Source organism: Mauremys mutica, chromosome 4 (assembly GCF_020497125.1).
Source record: "Mauremys mutica isolate MM-2020 ecotype Southern chromosome 4, ASM2049712v1, whole genome shotgun sequence".
Classification (NCBI taxonomy): Eukaryota; Metazoa; Chordata; order Testudines; family Geoemydidae; genus Mauremys; species Mauremys mutica.
Window position 1 is genome coordinate 38,506,518 of NC_059075.1, and position 14,182 is coordinate 38,520,699.

Below are 14,182 nucleotides of genomic sequence, written 5' to 3' on the forward strand. Positions count from 1 at the left end.
CTTGGGCTTCTGAAGCATTCCTGCTTGATCTGAGGTTTCTGTCTTAGCTCTTAGCTACATTTTAACTCTTGCCTGACACTTCAGACATATTTATGTCCCCCCAAATACAGGGTTCTTACTAGTATCTAGAGTCCAGCAGAAATCCAGGTCTTCATAAGGTACTCCTAAGTGCACAGACTCAAATAAATCAGACTTCTTTGCGTTCAGAGCATAGTCCTTGGTCTCACTTCATCTCCAGGTGGTGAACTACAAGGCCTTGTTCATGAAATACAAGTTTGTCATATGGGAGAGGTCACTCCCTTCCTGACAAAGGTCCCACCTCAGTATAGAGAGGAGTTTAAAAAAAAAAAGACCAAATAGTTGCAAGCATGGTACTGCAAACAGCCATGGATGCATCTGACATAGCTACTAGGTTGATGGCCACAGACACCATGACAAGATGGATGTTTGGCTGCTAATGTCAGTGATACCCAAAAGGAACAAGCCACCATTGAGTTCCTGCCTTGGGAGATCAAAGAACAATGAGATGCTCCATTCCCTGAAAGACTCAAAGGCTATGTTAGGGTCCTTAGGGATTTACACAGAGATCTTATAAGTATCAGCCCCAACAGAGACAAGGGTCACTGTCATATTCTATAGGCCTACAATCAGAATGTCAGCCTCCTAAAAAATCCAGTACTCTCGGAGACATACATCCTTGACTTTCTCTGTTACTTACCTGAGAGTCACAGAGGCAGCTGCTTTGATAAGAGTGTTTAGAGACACTGATCCAAACCCTCTCTTTACCCTCCGGAGCCATCTTGCCCCTTTCCACTGAGCTTGGTCCACTGTTACATCAGACACATGGGTCAGAGACATCATCAACAAGGCAACACTATTCATTTCCACACTTTACCCACTACCCACCTCCCTTCCCCTTTCCTCTTCAGGGACCCTTTTGTGACACTTAGCTGTTCAACCCAGACAGTAAGAGGTTGTGTCACCACCTGCCCTGCAACTCTTGGTTCCTTAAATGTTATGCAGCTGTGGCTCACACCCCTGACACTAACAGCCAGCATACAAGCATGCAGGTCACATCCTGGCTTCCACGACGCAGTTACTTTTTACAGGGCGACCGCAACATCCGCCAGTCCCAAATTTCCCCAAAATCATCTGCCCTGGAGTATCCAGCTCTCTCACTGAACACGTGCAGTAGTTATTAAGTTCACTGCTCCCTTAAAGAGAGAGAACCCTCTGGCTTATTACCTTTAACAAACAGTCTGTTTTAATCAAAGCACTGAATTGGTTTATAAACTTGCTTTATGCTTTCTATTAAACAAAAGGTCATAGGTTTAAGTGATAACTAGTAAAAGGAATAAAGATAGAAAGGGTTAAAAGAAAACAAAAGTAAAAATACACTTCTAAGACTAAAACTTAATTATATAGTCCTTGTTCAAGATGGTTTCCCTACTTATGGCAACTTTTCTAGCATGACTAGCTGTTCCATCCAGGATCCACCCTTGCAGAATCAGAGTGCTGGTTTCTTTGTTCCTTCAAGAGATGGATGCCAAAATGGCTTTCTGTCCTTGTTTACATCTTCCCAACGTCGTTAACCCTGCTTCAAGAGGCTGGAAGGCTTCCTGGAGGTGCAGTCTCCATCCCCCATCAAGATTATTAGGTGATCAGTCTTTCCTGTTTGCTCTCCTGATGGCTTTGTCTACCTTGATTGTAAATGTGCCTTCATTGTCTGCCTGATGACCAGGCCAGTCAGACAAGTAAATATGCATTTCTATATCTAGGGCAGACGGGGCTTATGCATTGCTTGTCAAACACATTTAAAGAACATAATTCTAGCACATATTTATAATTCTTTGTGCACACCCTTCACATACATCACTCAAGAATATTAAGGATCAGTAGTTTTCCAATGATATATTACATGCCACTTTTTGGGTATATATCATGACAATAGCATGTTAAGTGTAATGAATATATCAGGCCTGACAAGAGTTGCTGACACAGAGTAGTGAACCACCAATGGGCCTCTGTTTCACACCTTCTAACTACAATCCTATTACATACAGAAGTGACCTCATTGCTTTATCTCAGCACCTTACAGGTATCACAGGAGTACAAGGGAAGAGGCTTCTAACTCCCAATATTTCATCATCCCATCCTCAAACAACTCCAAAGCAAATACATATGCCTCCTCAGGTTCAGAATGGTAACACTTGCTTCTGTCATTCCATCTCTCCAGGGTCAGGATTGGTTATTGGCTCTCACCTTATAGGAAGCATCCTTCCACATTCACTTGGCCCCCAGGAAGTACTTGAGAGTCATAGTGGTGCCAATTCTGTATCAGTACAAGGTACTGTCATTTGGACTCTCCAAAGCACTGAGAGTCTTTACAAAATATCTAATCATGGTAACACCCGCTTGATAAGACAGGGCGTCCATATCTATCTTTATCTGGATGATTGACAGATCAGACATAAATCCCAGCAGGGTCTGTCTACTGGTGAGACATTGGATGGACAAGAAGGTCCTGGTGACACTCTCTGTCCTCACAGAGTTGACATGGTGGCTAGAACTCAAACATAAGGAGATCGGTACCATTCTCATCCCCAGGCCCTACCAAGACTTTACTCACAGACACATGAGGGACAGGCTGGGGAGCCCATCTGAACAAGTTATAGATGCAAGGGACCTGGCTCTTGGAAATTCTTCGCATAACACAGGACTTCACATAAATGTCCTGAAACTTAGAGACATCAAGCTAGTTTGTATGTAATTCTTACCTGTCCTCCCAGATTCCACAGTGCAAACCCCCTGATGGCAAACATCTCCATGATGCACTATATAAACAAGCACGGAGACACCTGCTCATCATCCCTCTATCTGGATGCTGTCAGACTCTGAATATGATCCCACCAATACAGGATAACCCCAATGGTTTTTCACCTCCCTGCAGTCAGCAGTGACCTGGCAGACTTCCTAAGCAAACAACCAGTGACCAGTCATGCATGGTCCCAGTGGAGATCCTTCAGAAAGTTGAAATTCCATCAGTGTAAGATTTCCATGACAGACCAAGAATAATGCCAGAATATCTTTTCCAGGGGGGACAGGAGCCAGAGCTCATTGCCTGATGCCTTCCTTCTGCAGTGGAACCCAAGCCTTCTTTATAACTTTCCATTGATTCCCTTGATTCATGGGGTGATTTCCAAAATCAAAAGAGAACAAACCACAGTCATTCTTGTAGCTCCATATCAAGAGACATGGCTTTGGATGACACACTTGCTACAGATATCCTTTCAGCTGCCAATGCATCTCCCCCACTCCCTGGATTTGATTGCACATCACGTCTGATAGCCCATCCAGACCCAAAGTCGCTGCATCTGATTAATTTGCCCAGATGTTAGCTGGGTAAGTAACACAGACAGGACTGTTCCAGAGAAGAGCAGGAGATCCTGATACAGAGCAGGAAGACATCCACCAAAAGGACTTGTGCATCAAAATGGAAGAGATTCTTGATTTGGACCTCTCCATAGGGCATGGACCTTATGCAGGCTATAGTACCAAAGATCTTCAATTGCTTGCTGCATCTGAAACACTCTGTCTTATGGTCCACCTTCCAGCTTGCCATATGCCAGTACAGTCGTGCTTGGTCTTCTTACCTGAGGCATTGAAATTCCTAAAGGTCCTGCTAAATACTTATCCACTAATAAGAGAACCTTCTCTTGCCTGGAATCTCAACATTGTCCTCTTGAGATTCATGTGCATTCCCTGTGATCCTCTGTCAGAATACATCTTACTTCAGCTCACTCTGAAGACGGGTCACCCTTGTTGCTGTCACTTCAGCTAGGAAAGTGAGTGAGCTGACCCTCTCTACATGATATTTCATAGGGACAAAGTGATGGTGTATCCGCACCCTAAAGTCATCCCCAAGATGGTCTCACAGTTCCATCTCAATCAATCAATCCATTTGCCTGTCTTCTTCCCAATGCCCAATCAACATTGAGAGAAAAGTTACAAATGCTGGACATTTCCAGAGCCTTACTTTACTACATGGGCAGAAACAAACTAATCAGATTGTCTCCCCATTTATTACGGGCTATAGCCAGCCATTCAAAAGACCAGGCCACCTTATCACAGCTAATATCTAAGTGGATAATGCAACATATCTTGCTGTGTTACCAGCTGGCTGCTGTACCTCTCTCACTGAACATCAAGGCTCATACCACCAGAGCTCAAGCAACATCCTCTGTCTATATCAGAAATGTGTCAAATTCTGAAATCTGCAAGGTGGCAACACATAGTAACCCATTGACCTTTGTCAAACATTATTCATTGGAGTTAGCCACCAGGGCAGATGCCAAGTTTGGGAGAGCAGTACAGCAATCACTGTTCAGCTGATGCAGCTGATAATGCTTCATCCCACCATCCAGCAAGGGTGCTACTTGCCAGTCACATACAGCGGGATCCATGTTGGCATACACTCAAAGGAGAAAGAACGGTTACTTACCCTATAGTAACTGTGGTTATTTGACCATCCCTCCATTTCCTGCTTTCAGAGACCTCAGTGAACATGGGCTTTGAATTGCAAGAGAACTGATGGAGGATTGTGGCTTCTCCAACCTTGATGCCCTTGAATTGGAGCACGAGAAGCCACGGGATGCTTGCAAAGCCCCAGTGAATACTGCTATTCAGTAGACTCTGATCTCATGCTCGTGAGACTCATGTGCACGTACAGTGCGATTCGCACTGACAACAACATCTCAAAGAACCACAGTTACTGCAAGGTAAGTAATCATTCTTTTCTCTGTTTTGGATAAGTTTCAAATATGGCTTTAGTTGAATTATATAGTTGCTGATCCTCTGTTTGGCTGACACCAAGACCCTGATGAGGGTCAGCAAAAGATACTTTGTTTTCCTGAGGGAGAGCTGTTGCTAGTATGCTTTCTATGAGCTGGGCAGATGAACATCCTGGACTTTCTTCCAGATTTTTTTAAACTTAGCAAAAATAATAATTTTATACCCTCGGGACTGTTGTTATTAGACCTAGAAACTGAATTTTTGAGCATATGCCACACTGTGTTTTTATTTATTATTTGCAGTTTCACAAAGAGAAACAATCCTCTGAAAAAGATGAGACAGGCCTGCTTCCCTTTAGAATATTGCCTTGTTTAATCTGTTTATCTGTACAGTTAGGAAACTGTTGTACATTCTATTTTTTGACGTTTTCGTCTTCACATGCTAGTAAGGTTTGGTACTACTGAGAGTTTAAACTCTCTGGGGCAGGAACTGTCTTTTGTTGTGGGTGTACAGTGCAATGCAAATAGCAATAAGTTTCTGAGCTGCCATCTGAGTGTCTGTTCCATTCCTCCTTTGTCATTACAGACCCTTTTATCTCTTTAGGTGATTGAGGTTTGACTCCAGCTATGCTGTTGAAGAATTGCACCTTTTGCTATATTTCAGTCTGATACAGGTTGATTCTCTTTGGGAATAAAGGAGGCTTGTAAGGCCATATTAAATCTCTGTTTGACCAAGGAGGTGTACATTTCCTCCCTAATGCTGACCATACAACAATTTTTCATTCACTTGTTATTTTGCTTCTATAACATTTTTGGGTAACCTTTCATCTGATTCAGATTGCAGCCTTCTGGGGCAGACTGCACTAAACATGTAATAGCCCTGCTTAGAGCTATCCACTTGTTTCCCTCTTTGTATCCTGGTAAAATTAGAGGTGTCATTGTCACTCTAAAAGCTTGGTCTGGGACCTAGCTAGGATGCTCTTGCTGTCTGGTGAGCTGAACTCTCCAGGATGAGCAGAAAAGCTTCCTTAGTTGAAGGCCATTAGCCCAGTTTGCACAGACTTCGGAGCATGCTGTCATTTGACTTTGTAATTGATTCATTTTGTGTGGCTTGTGGGTTTTTGCTTAGTTTTTGTTTATACTTTAGCTTGCAGCAGCAGCAATAAGGTTTATGGTTCTTTGTAGATTAGGAACTAGATTAAAAGAAACCTGATGCAGAGTAGTGTAATTTATACCTCCATGTGCCAGTGAGGCTTCTTATGCCAAAGGAAGTATTCACTCAAATAAATAAATAAATAAATAAATAAAAAGCAATGTTGCTTCTGCATGACCTTCAGCAAGGAGTGGAGGCACAGCCTTTGAAGAACTCCAAAGTAACCTGGTCAGTAGGAACGCTGAGGAGATGCTCAGTATTAGTGCATGCACCATCTAATCTAGCCACACGCCTTCCCTGGATCTTATCACCCACTTGTTTTCAATTGTGCTCAACTTGCTATAGGTTGGATTTGAACCACTGGTGTAGAGATGAAATGCTGCCTATGTATCCTGCTATTGATTCATTGCCCAAAACTTTCTACAATCTTTAGTAGATATATTTCTACTGCAAAAAAATATAAAATTGGAGTATACATATTCTTTGCACAATTCTTAACTGTAAATGTTTCTATTTACGAAAACTGACTGTGGTTCATTCCTCTTTGTGTGGGGTGGGGTGTACATACGCACATACTTCTGTTGCAGATTTACAAATTAATATTTTTGTTAAATCCACTTCACTATTATAATTACAATAGAAGGAAATTGTAGATTCTTTCTGCATAATATCACTAAGATATGGCCTATTCTATCCAGCCACACATCAAGTGCTTAAGGGGCGGGTGATCCCCACATCTGCCCATCTCCCTTTCCAGTCATGTCAAACAAGCTAGTTGTTTCCCTTTCAGGACCCATCCCGACCTTGCCTATCATCTCTCATTCAGTTTCAAAAGATTGACTCACACCTCGTTTGGTTTATGATGCCAGTCTCCATTGTCTGCTTGTTAAATATTTAAACAAGCTCCTTCATGCTTTCTCCATGCAGCCCCTCATGCTTGACAGGAGCTCCCTGTAAACATCCATACAGCTACTTCATTATGCTCCTTCAAACCCCCCCTTAAAACTCTCCTTTGCCAGGATGCCTACAAAAAACTGTACAATGGTTCGGCTGTTGGGGTCCTGAGACCACAACCTGTCATTCTGACCAATAGTGTCTCATTGTTTCCTTGTACTCCCCCATTTGTCAGTATACATCTGTTGTCTCTTGTCTTAAAATTAGATTTTAAGGTCTTTGGGGCAGGGTCTGCCTTCTTGTTCTGTTTGTACAGAATCTAACACAATGGGTTCCAGGTCCATGGCTCCTAAATGCTATGATGATGATGATAATAATAATTAATAATAAGATGAAAATTAGAAATTACATCCATTGTGAATAAGAATCATTGCAATCAAGAAATTGATTAAAATTCTTTATAGATGCTCATGATAAGAGTGCAATTTGTTAACAATTGCATTATTGTTGTCATTTTTAGCTGTTAATAACAATTATTTTTACACTGAGTAGTTTAATGACACATACACAGTTATTTATATAAATCCTGGAGGTTACAACATGTGCAGGGAATTTTAGTGTTTCAGTCTTCAGAATAGGGTTGAAAGCATTTATCAAACTTTTATAATGCTTCTTTTTTCTTGTGTTCTATTCTTCAGAGTACCCGAGTAGCCTTGGACCATCTAGAGTCCGTTCCTGAGAAACTGAGCCTTTTGGAAGATTTCAAAGATTTTGGAGTGAGAACATTTTCACTTGTCTCTCAGTATTTCTGAATTGTTGAGAATAATTGACAACTTCCTGATGTGCAAAGAAAAATCTATTACATAAAGGACATACAATGAAATCTAAACTACAGTATTCCAATTTTAACTCATATAGTAATAGTAGAGTTTATTTCCTACTCTTGGGGAATTAGTTGAAAATCATGGAATTAGTTTAACTTTATACTGGTAAGGAAATACTGGAATAAGAATAGATTTAAAAATTTTATTAAAGCTAATGCTAAAAATAATTATATAATACATAGGTTGGGAAAAGAGTGTCTGTACATCTGGGTATAGTGCTTAGATTATCCACAAATATAAAGTTAGTTTTTAAAAGTCATATGACTACATTATAAAACTTTCAGTTTAGGCAAGCCAAGATAATTGAGTAAACTATTTCAAGTACTATTGCTATAGACTTTACTGACTTGTTCAAAATATGTTGATGTGGTGCCTTTTTTTATTAGTGATTATAACTTCTGCATCAATAATTAGAAAGAGGCAGGTTATTGTTTGATTTTTATATAGACAATACATCCTGCAGTTCTCCTAGCAGTGCTATCCACGATGAGGACTGCTGAGTGCCTCTGGTTTCACAGCCCAGGTCATTTATTGATAAGCCTGTGAAAACTACATAATGAACATGAAAGCTGTTTGAGTGTCAAGTTCATTCATTATGTTAGGTAGATACATCCTCATATATTGAGGGGGAAAATCAAGCACAAAGTTCAGTATGCCAAATTGATAAACATTGTCAGATCACCTTGAACATCAAATGCTATCATTACTTTCTATGAATGTATACTCTAATGTTTAGGAGTGCAACTCTTACATGTAAAGTGCTTTCTTTGGAAGTCTACAATATGTGCTGCAGATCTCCCACATTCTGTTTGATAGTACCAAGGTTCAAGAATGACTTAGGTCACAAGGCCCCAGTTCAGCAAAGGACTTAAGCATGTGCGTAAGTTCCATAGAAGCTGATGAGCTTTGCAGAATCAGGTCCCAGTAGAATGAATGTAATGATCTGAGTCTCATCCTGAGACTGTCTGCAGCTTTGTGCTATTGGTTTTTCCTGCTTAGTGGTGTATTAACAGAGAGATTGTTGTGCACGATGAAAGGAGATGCGTTAGTAATACAGAACAATGCAATTTAATGGCCAAATCCTGTTTGCTGTACTCAGACAAGTAGTCCCACTGATTTTAACAAGACTACTCTTGTGAGAGAGGTAAGCAGAATTTCACTTTACTTTATGTACTTCACTTCACTTTTTATCTCAGACAAAACATTTCCTAAAGCACTTTACAGAGTTAAATTGTAGCACAAAAGGGAGAGAGAAGAGAGTTTAGAAATTATATTTGAAGGTTGAAGAGCAATTGATAATTGATTAGCTGTAGCGATACGGAAAGGCTGAGTGGGGTTGTAATGCATACATGCTAACCTGCCATACAACTTGGGTTATAAATTCTTTGGCATGCACAGCCCTTGCCATCATCTTTTGCATGTGAAGCACTACACACCTTTATGTCTCTGTAGGAATAATAATGGGTCAAATCATAAAGTCCTCCTTCAGATTTTACTTAATTACTTGATGATTTCAATAAGAATTTTGCTTGTGTAATGACTTTAGCATTTCAACAAATAACAACAACAATAATACAGTTAGCTCTTACTTAACCATCATCAGTAATAATTCACTTTAAACACTGCAATTAAATTCATTCATCCCAGTTTTTAAAATATCTTCCTAACAGATCCAGAGAAATGAGTGGAAATAGCTGAGGTTTGCAGTAAATCTGCCTGTATAGTTTCTATACTTGGTTTCTCACCTAATACCTACGAAAGTGTGTTTTTTTCACAGCATAGCTGTCAAATAAAGATATATGGTTGTCTTGACTCATGGGGACATATTGACAGTGTTAGGAGAGAGCCTGTCAAGGCTGGTAAGCCTACAATTAGATCTTTTGGGGCTTAATGGCTAAATTGCTGTGCTGTAATTCTTTTACATTCACGAGAGCCACACAAAATTAGGAAATTCTATTCTGAAAACCTGTTGTTATTTTCTAAAGGAGAGTTGGGAACCCAATAGCTCAAACAAACTTTTAAATCAGAATTGTTTAAAACATCCATCAGTTAAAATGCATATTAATTTTCATTTATTTAATATATAGAATCTTTCATACTGAGAGATCCACGGGCACTGCACAAATTGTGTGTATGGGAGACAATGTGTTCTGGTCTTTAGAGCACAAGGCTGTGAGTTAGGAGACCTTGGGGCTGATTCAGACTTCATCTTGGTTTTATATCGGTGTATGTCCGTTGTCTTCAGTAGAGCTCTGATTAGAGCTGGATGAATAACTGATTTTTTTTGGTTCATTGGCAGTTCCCCCTCCTGATGTGGAAAAGGGATTTGAACTTGGGTTTCATGCATTGCAGGAGAGCACCCTAGCCACTGAACTATGGAATATTCTGGTCTTTCTCAGTCTCTCCTGTTGAAGTTCTTCCACTTTTGATGAATAATTAACTAGTCATTGGAGTAGGGACTTGAACTAGGGTCTTCCGTATCTTAGAGGAGTGTCCTAACCACCAAGCTATAGAGTAATACTCACATTTTTTTATTGGCCTAATGACTATTCATTGTCATTCATAGTAGCAATTCATAGTATTTAATAATTGGTTTATAAAAAGTGGAACACCTTCGGAGGGAGGGAGGGAGAGACCCACACCAGAATATCCCATAGCCTAATGGTTAGGACTGTCTCTTGCAACATGGGGCTACACTAGTTAAAAGCCCTTCTCCACATTAGGTGGAGGGGGAATTGAACCTGGGGCCACATCCCACGTGATTGTACTAACCACTGGGCTAAAAATTGTGAAGAAGTGCACCAGTAACACCACAACCACCACCTCCTCTGGTAGTTTTGTGAATGGCACCTTACATCCCAAAAATATTTGGCAAATTCAAATCAAATTTGCAAATAGTTTCGGTTCGACCCAAACTGTATTTTTTGGTGAATAAACTATTTGCTCTGAAAATTTTGCTCTAGCTCTATTTCTGATATACCCTAGCATGAGTGAGATCAGCATCAGACTCCTGAGCGCTAATCCTGGCAATGTGATTTTGGGCAAGAAACTGCACCTCTCTGTGCCTCACTTCCCTTTTCTGTTAAGTGGAGCTGACGATACCTATCTCACAGAGGAGTTGGAGTGGTTGGGCAATTAGTATTTGTAAAGCACTGTGAGATACCCAAAGGGAAAGCATTCATTCCAATTGTTGTTTTTGATATTTACTCACATCAGCACTTACATTTACTCACAGTGTTGGGCTGGGGGCGCAAACCCTTCCGCACAAAAGGTGGAGAGGAAAATTTTAGGAAGAGTCACGAGGGCAGACTTTTCAGACAAGTGAAATAAGTTGGGTAATATCCACATAGAACAGACAGGACCTCCATTTTTAAGGTCTTTTCTGAAGAGCTTCTACCCAGTAAACTTGGTGGAACTCATATGGTCCAGGGAAAATTAGGGTGTTTTTTTTTTTTTTAAGTATAGATGTGCGCTGAAAAGTGACATTATAAAAATGGCTTTGTGGGATTCTATGTATGTTGTTTCTCAGTGACTTCATAACAAATTTACCAAGTTTACAAATCGGATACTTTTTTTTGTAACTGCCAATTTTGCAAATTAAACTGGGGTCTGAATGTGAAATTGAGTTCCTTCTGACTCGTATAATCATCATCATCAGTACTGAAGGTTCTGAGACTGGAACTTAGTTAATAAATCTTTTGATGAAATGTGTGCCTGATTAGACCCTAGCTTACTCTTCAGTAGCTGTGTTGACTCTGCAAATCCACCTATGAGTAAAGGTGGGAAAAAACGTTGCTTTTTTCAGTCAAATATGTGGAGAAAAGATGATCTTGTGGTGAAATCACTGAATAAGGATTCAAAAGATCTGATTTGACTCCATGCTCTGTCACAGACATCTTGTGTAATTGTGGGCAAGTTGTTTAATCTCTATGTGCTTCAGTTCCCCATTGGTAAAATGAGGACAGCACTACTTAATTTCTCCTTCCCTTTGTCTGCCTTGTCTGTTTAGATTTTAAGATATTTGGGACTGAGGCTGTCTCTTACTATGGATTTATAGAGCACCTAGCACAATAAGGCCACCAGCTTTGGTGAGGCTGTATAGTCATGCAAATAATAAATAGGTATAATATCATAATTAAGGCTACGATTTAGTAATGGGTATTTTTAGTAAAAGTAAATGGACAGGTCATGGGTAATAAACAAAAATTCACGTCCTGTGACCTATCCATGACTTATACCTATGACTTAAATCTTAGCGGGGTGGGGGGAGTGGCACTGCTCGGGGGGAAACCCTGTGGGGGGGCCCGGGGCCACCAAGCAGTGGCTGCTGTAGCTGCCTCCTGGGCCGCCCACCCAGCGCTGCTCCAGCCACCCCGGGACCACTGCCGGGGGCTGCCAAGCAGCAGCTGCACCAGCTGCCCAGGACCGCTGTTCAGGCAATCCCCAAGGTCAGCCGCACTGGCCGCTGCTCGGGGCTGCCCAAACAGTGCCGGGTACGTCTGGCCCTGGGGCTGCTGCAGCAGTGGCTGGTGCGACTGGCTGCGGGGCGCCCAAGTGGCTGGCTGCAGAGCCACTCCAGCAGCAGCTATTGGGCTGTCCCCGAAGCCACCTGAGCAGCTGGCCCTGGGGTCAGCCACACTGGCTGCTGCAGAAGTCACAGAGGTCACGGAAAGTCACAGAATCCATGACTTCTGTGACCTCCATGACAGACAGGAGCCCTAATCATAATAGATGGACTTTAATTCAAAGAGAACTTTGGTTGAGTAAGGTCATGCATTTTTGTGTAGCCATTTTTCTGACCATAAATATCCACCCTTATTTCCCTGAGCCAACGCCTCAAGAAAGAATAGTTACAAATACCAGATTTTTAAGAAAAAGCCTCACATATTTACTGAGTGCATTTTCCAAGACAGAGAAGTGCTCTCAAAGGGATATTTCTGCTGTACTACAACTTTATCAGATCCTACAAGCTAAGCAGTGTCAGTCCTGATTTGTATTTTTATGGGGACCGCCAAAGAACACCAAAGTACTGTAGTAAATGGTGGTGGTGGGTCTGTATATGGTATTCTTCCTTCAAGTCAATCTGCTATGGATTGCAGATACATAATTTAGATCTGCAACTCAAGGTTCAGTTCATATCCAGACTTTTAGTTCCAGGCCTATCTCTAATACTGTATATCTGTATAACACTGTTTGAAAACTTGCCAGTTGGTACAATTTGAAGTACAAATTTCAAATTTGAATTTGGCAGCATTTGGTCTCTTATGCTGGAAGTTTTTGATTATTTTATATAGGAAGACAAAATTATATTTATTAAATGTGAGTTCTGTCTTGTTTCCTAATTGGTATGCCATGTAGGTGGTGGCTGTCATTTAAATGCTTGAAAATTGTGCTTTTGTTGAGTGTTTTCCTACATTAAGCCACAATAACTACCTGACTGCAGTATTATAGAGAGCTAGAATTTAATCCCTTTGCTGTGAAGGTAGGGTTTGATTTGAGGTTCTGTTAGTATTTCAGTTTGAAATGATACATTTGAAAATGATTCTTCCATACTATGGGGAAGAATAACTCTTCTAGATCCTGCTAAGTACAGCAGAGTCCTAGAATATTACAGCACACTTCCAGCTAGGGTGGGTGCAAGGATGTTTCACGCCCTAGGCAAAACTTCCACCTTGCACCCCCCGACCCCTGAGCCCTGTGGCAGCCGTCCACCCTAAGGCGCCCCCCCGCCCCTCCCACAGCAGCTCCCCACCCCCGCCTTGAGGCACCCCCCCTCCCCCGCGACAGCTCCCCCCGGCCCGGGGAGCCGTGCGGCAGCTCCCCGCCCCAGCTCACCTCTGCTCCGCCTCCTCCCCGAGCACGCCGTCGCCACTCCACTTCTCCCACCTCCCAGGCTTGCGGCGCCAATCAGCTGTTTGGCGCCGCAAGCCTGGGAGGGAGAGAAGCAGAGCGGGGCAGCGTGCTCAGGGAAGGAGGTGGAGCAGAGGTGAGCCGGGGCGGGGAGTGGTTCCTCTGCATGCCTTACTTGCTACAGGTGGCCCTCCCCGTGCCCCCCGTCCCAGGTCCCTCCGCCTAAATGCCGACGACTGGGGCGGCCGAAGATCCGGCCGCCGCGGTCGCCGCCGAAGGACCCGAAATGCCACCCCCCAAATGCTAGCGCCCTAGGTGACCACCTAGGTCACCTAATGGCTTGCACTGGCCCTGCTTCCAACAAATTTCACTTTGCTGTAGGATGAACAAGTTAAGCGCTTCTGTGGCGTTGTACAGTCTACATGGTTTTATAAAAATATGGTAAAAAGCTACTACCTGAGCTGGAACAAGAGCTGTACCAGGGGAAAGAATTGTGCGCAGGCCTGGAAGGTGTCCAGTGTGAGAAAAAACTTACTGAAGCATCTGTGAGGGTGAGATTATCTGTATTCAGTTTGATTAGACATAGATTTGCGTGTTTTATTTATTTTGCT

General features: G+C 42.0%; 1 protein-coding gene across 3 annotated transcripts in view; it reads left to right on the forward strand.

Annotated features, from left to right (window-relative positions):
• The window catches only part of CEP128 (centrosomal protein 128), a 437,566-nt gene that overhangs the window by 387,385 nt on the left and 35,999 nt on the right, over positions 1-14,182 (forward strand). For all 3 annotated transcript variants that reach the window (XM_045015395.1, XM_045015394.1, XM_045015396.1), the window contains one exon: positions 7,536-7,613. In XM_045015395.1, the coding sequence (XP_044871330.1) occupies positions 7,536-7,613 (78 nt within the window). The remainder of the gene's footprint in view (positions 1-7,535; positions 7,614-14,182) is intronic.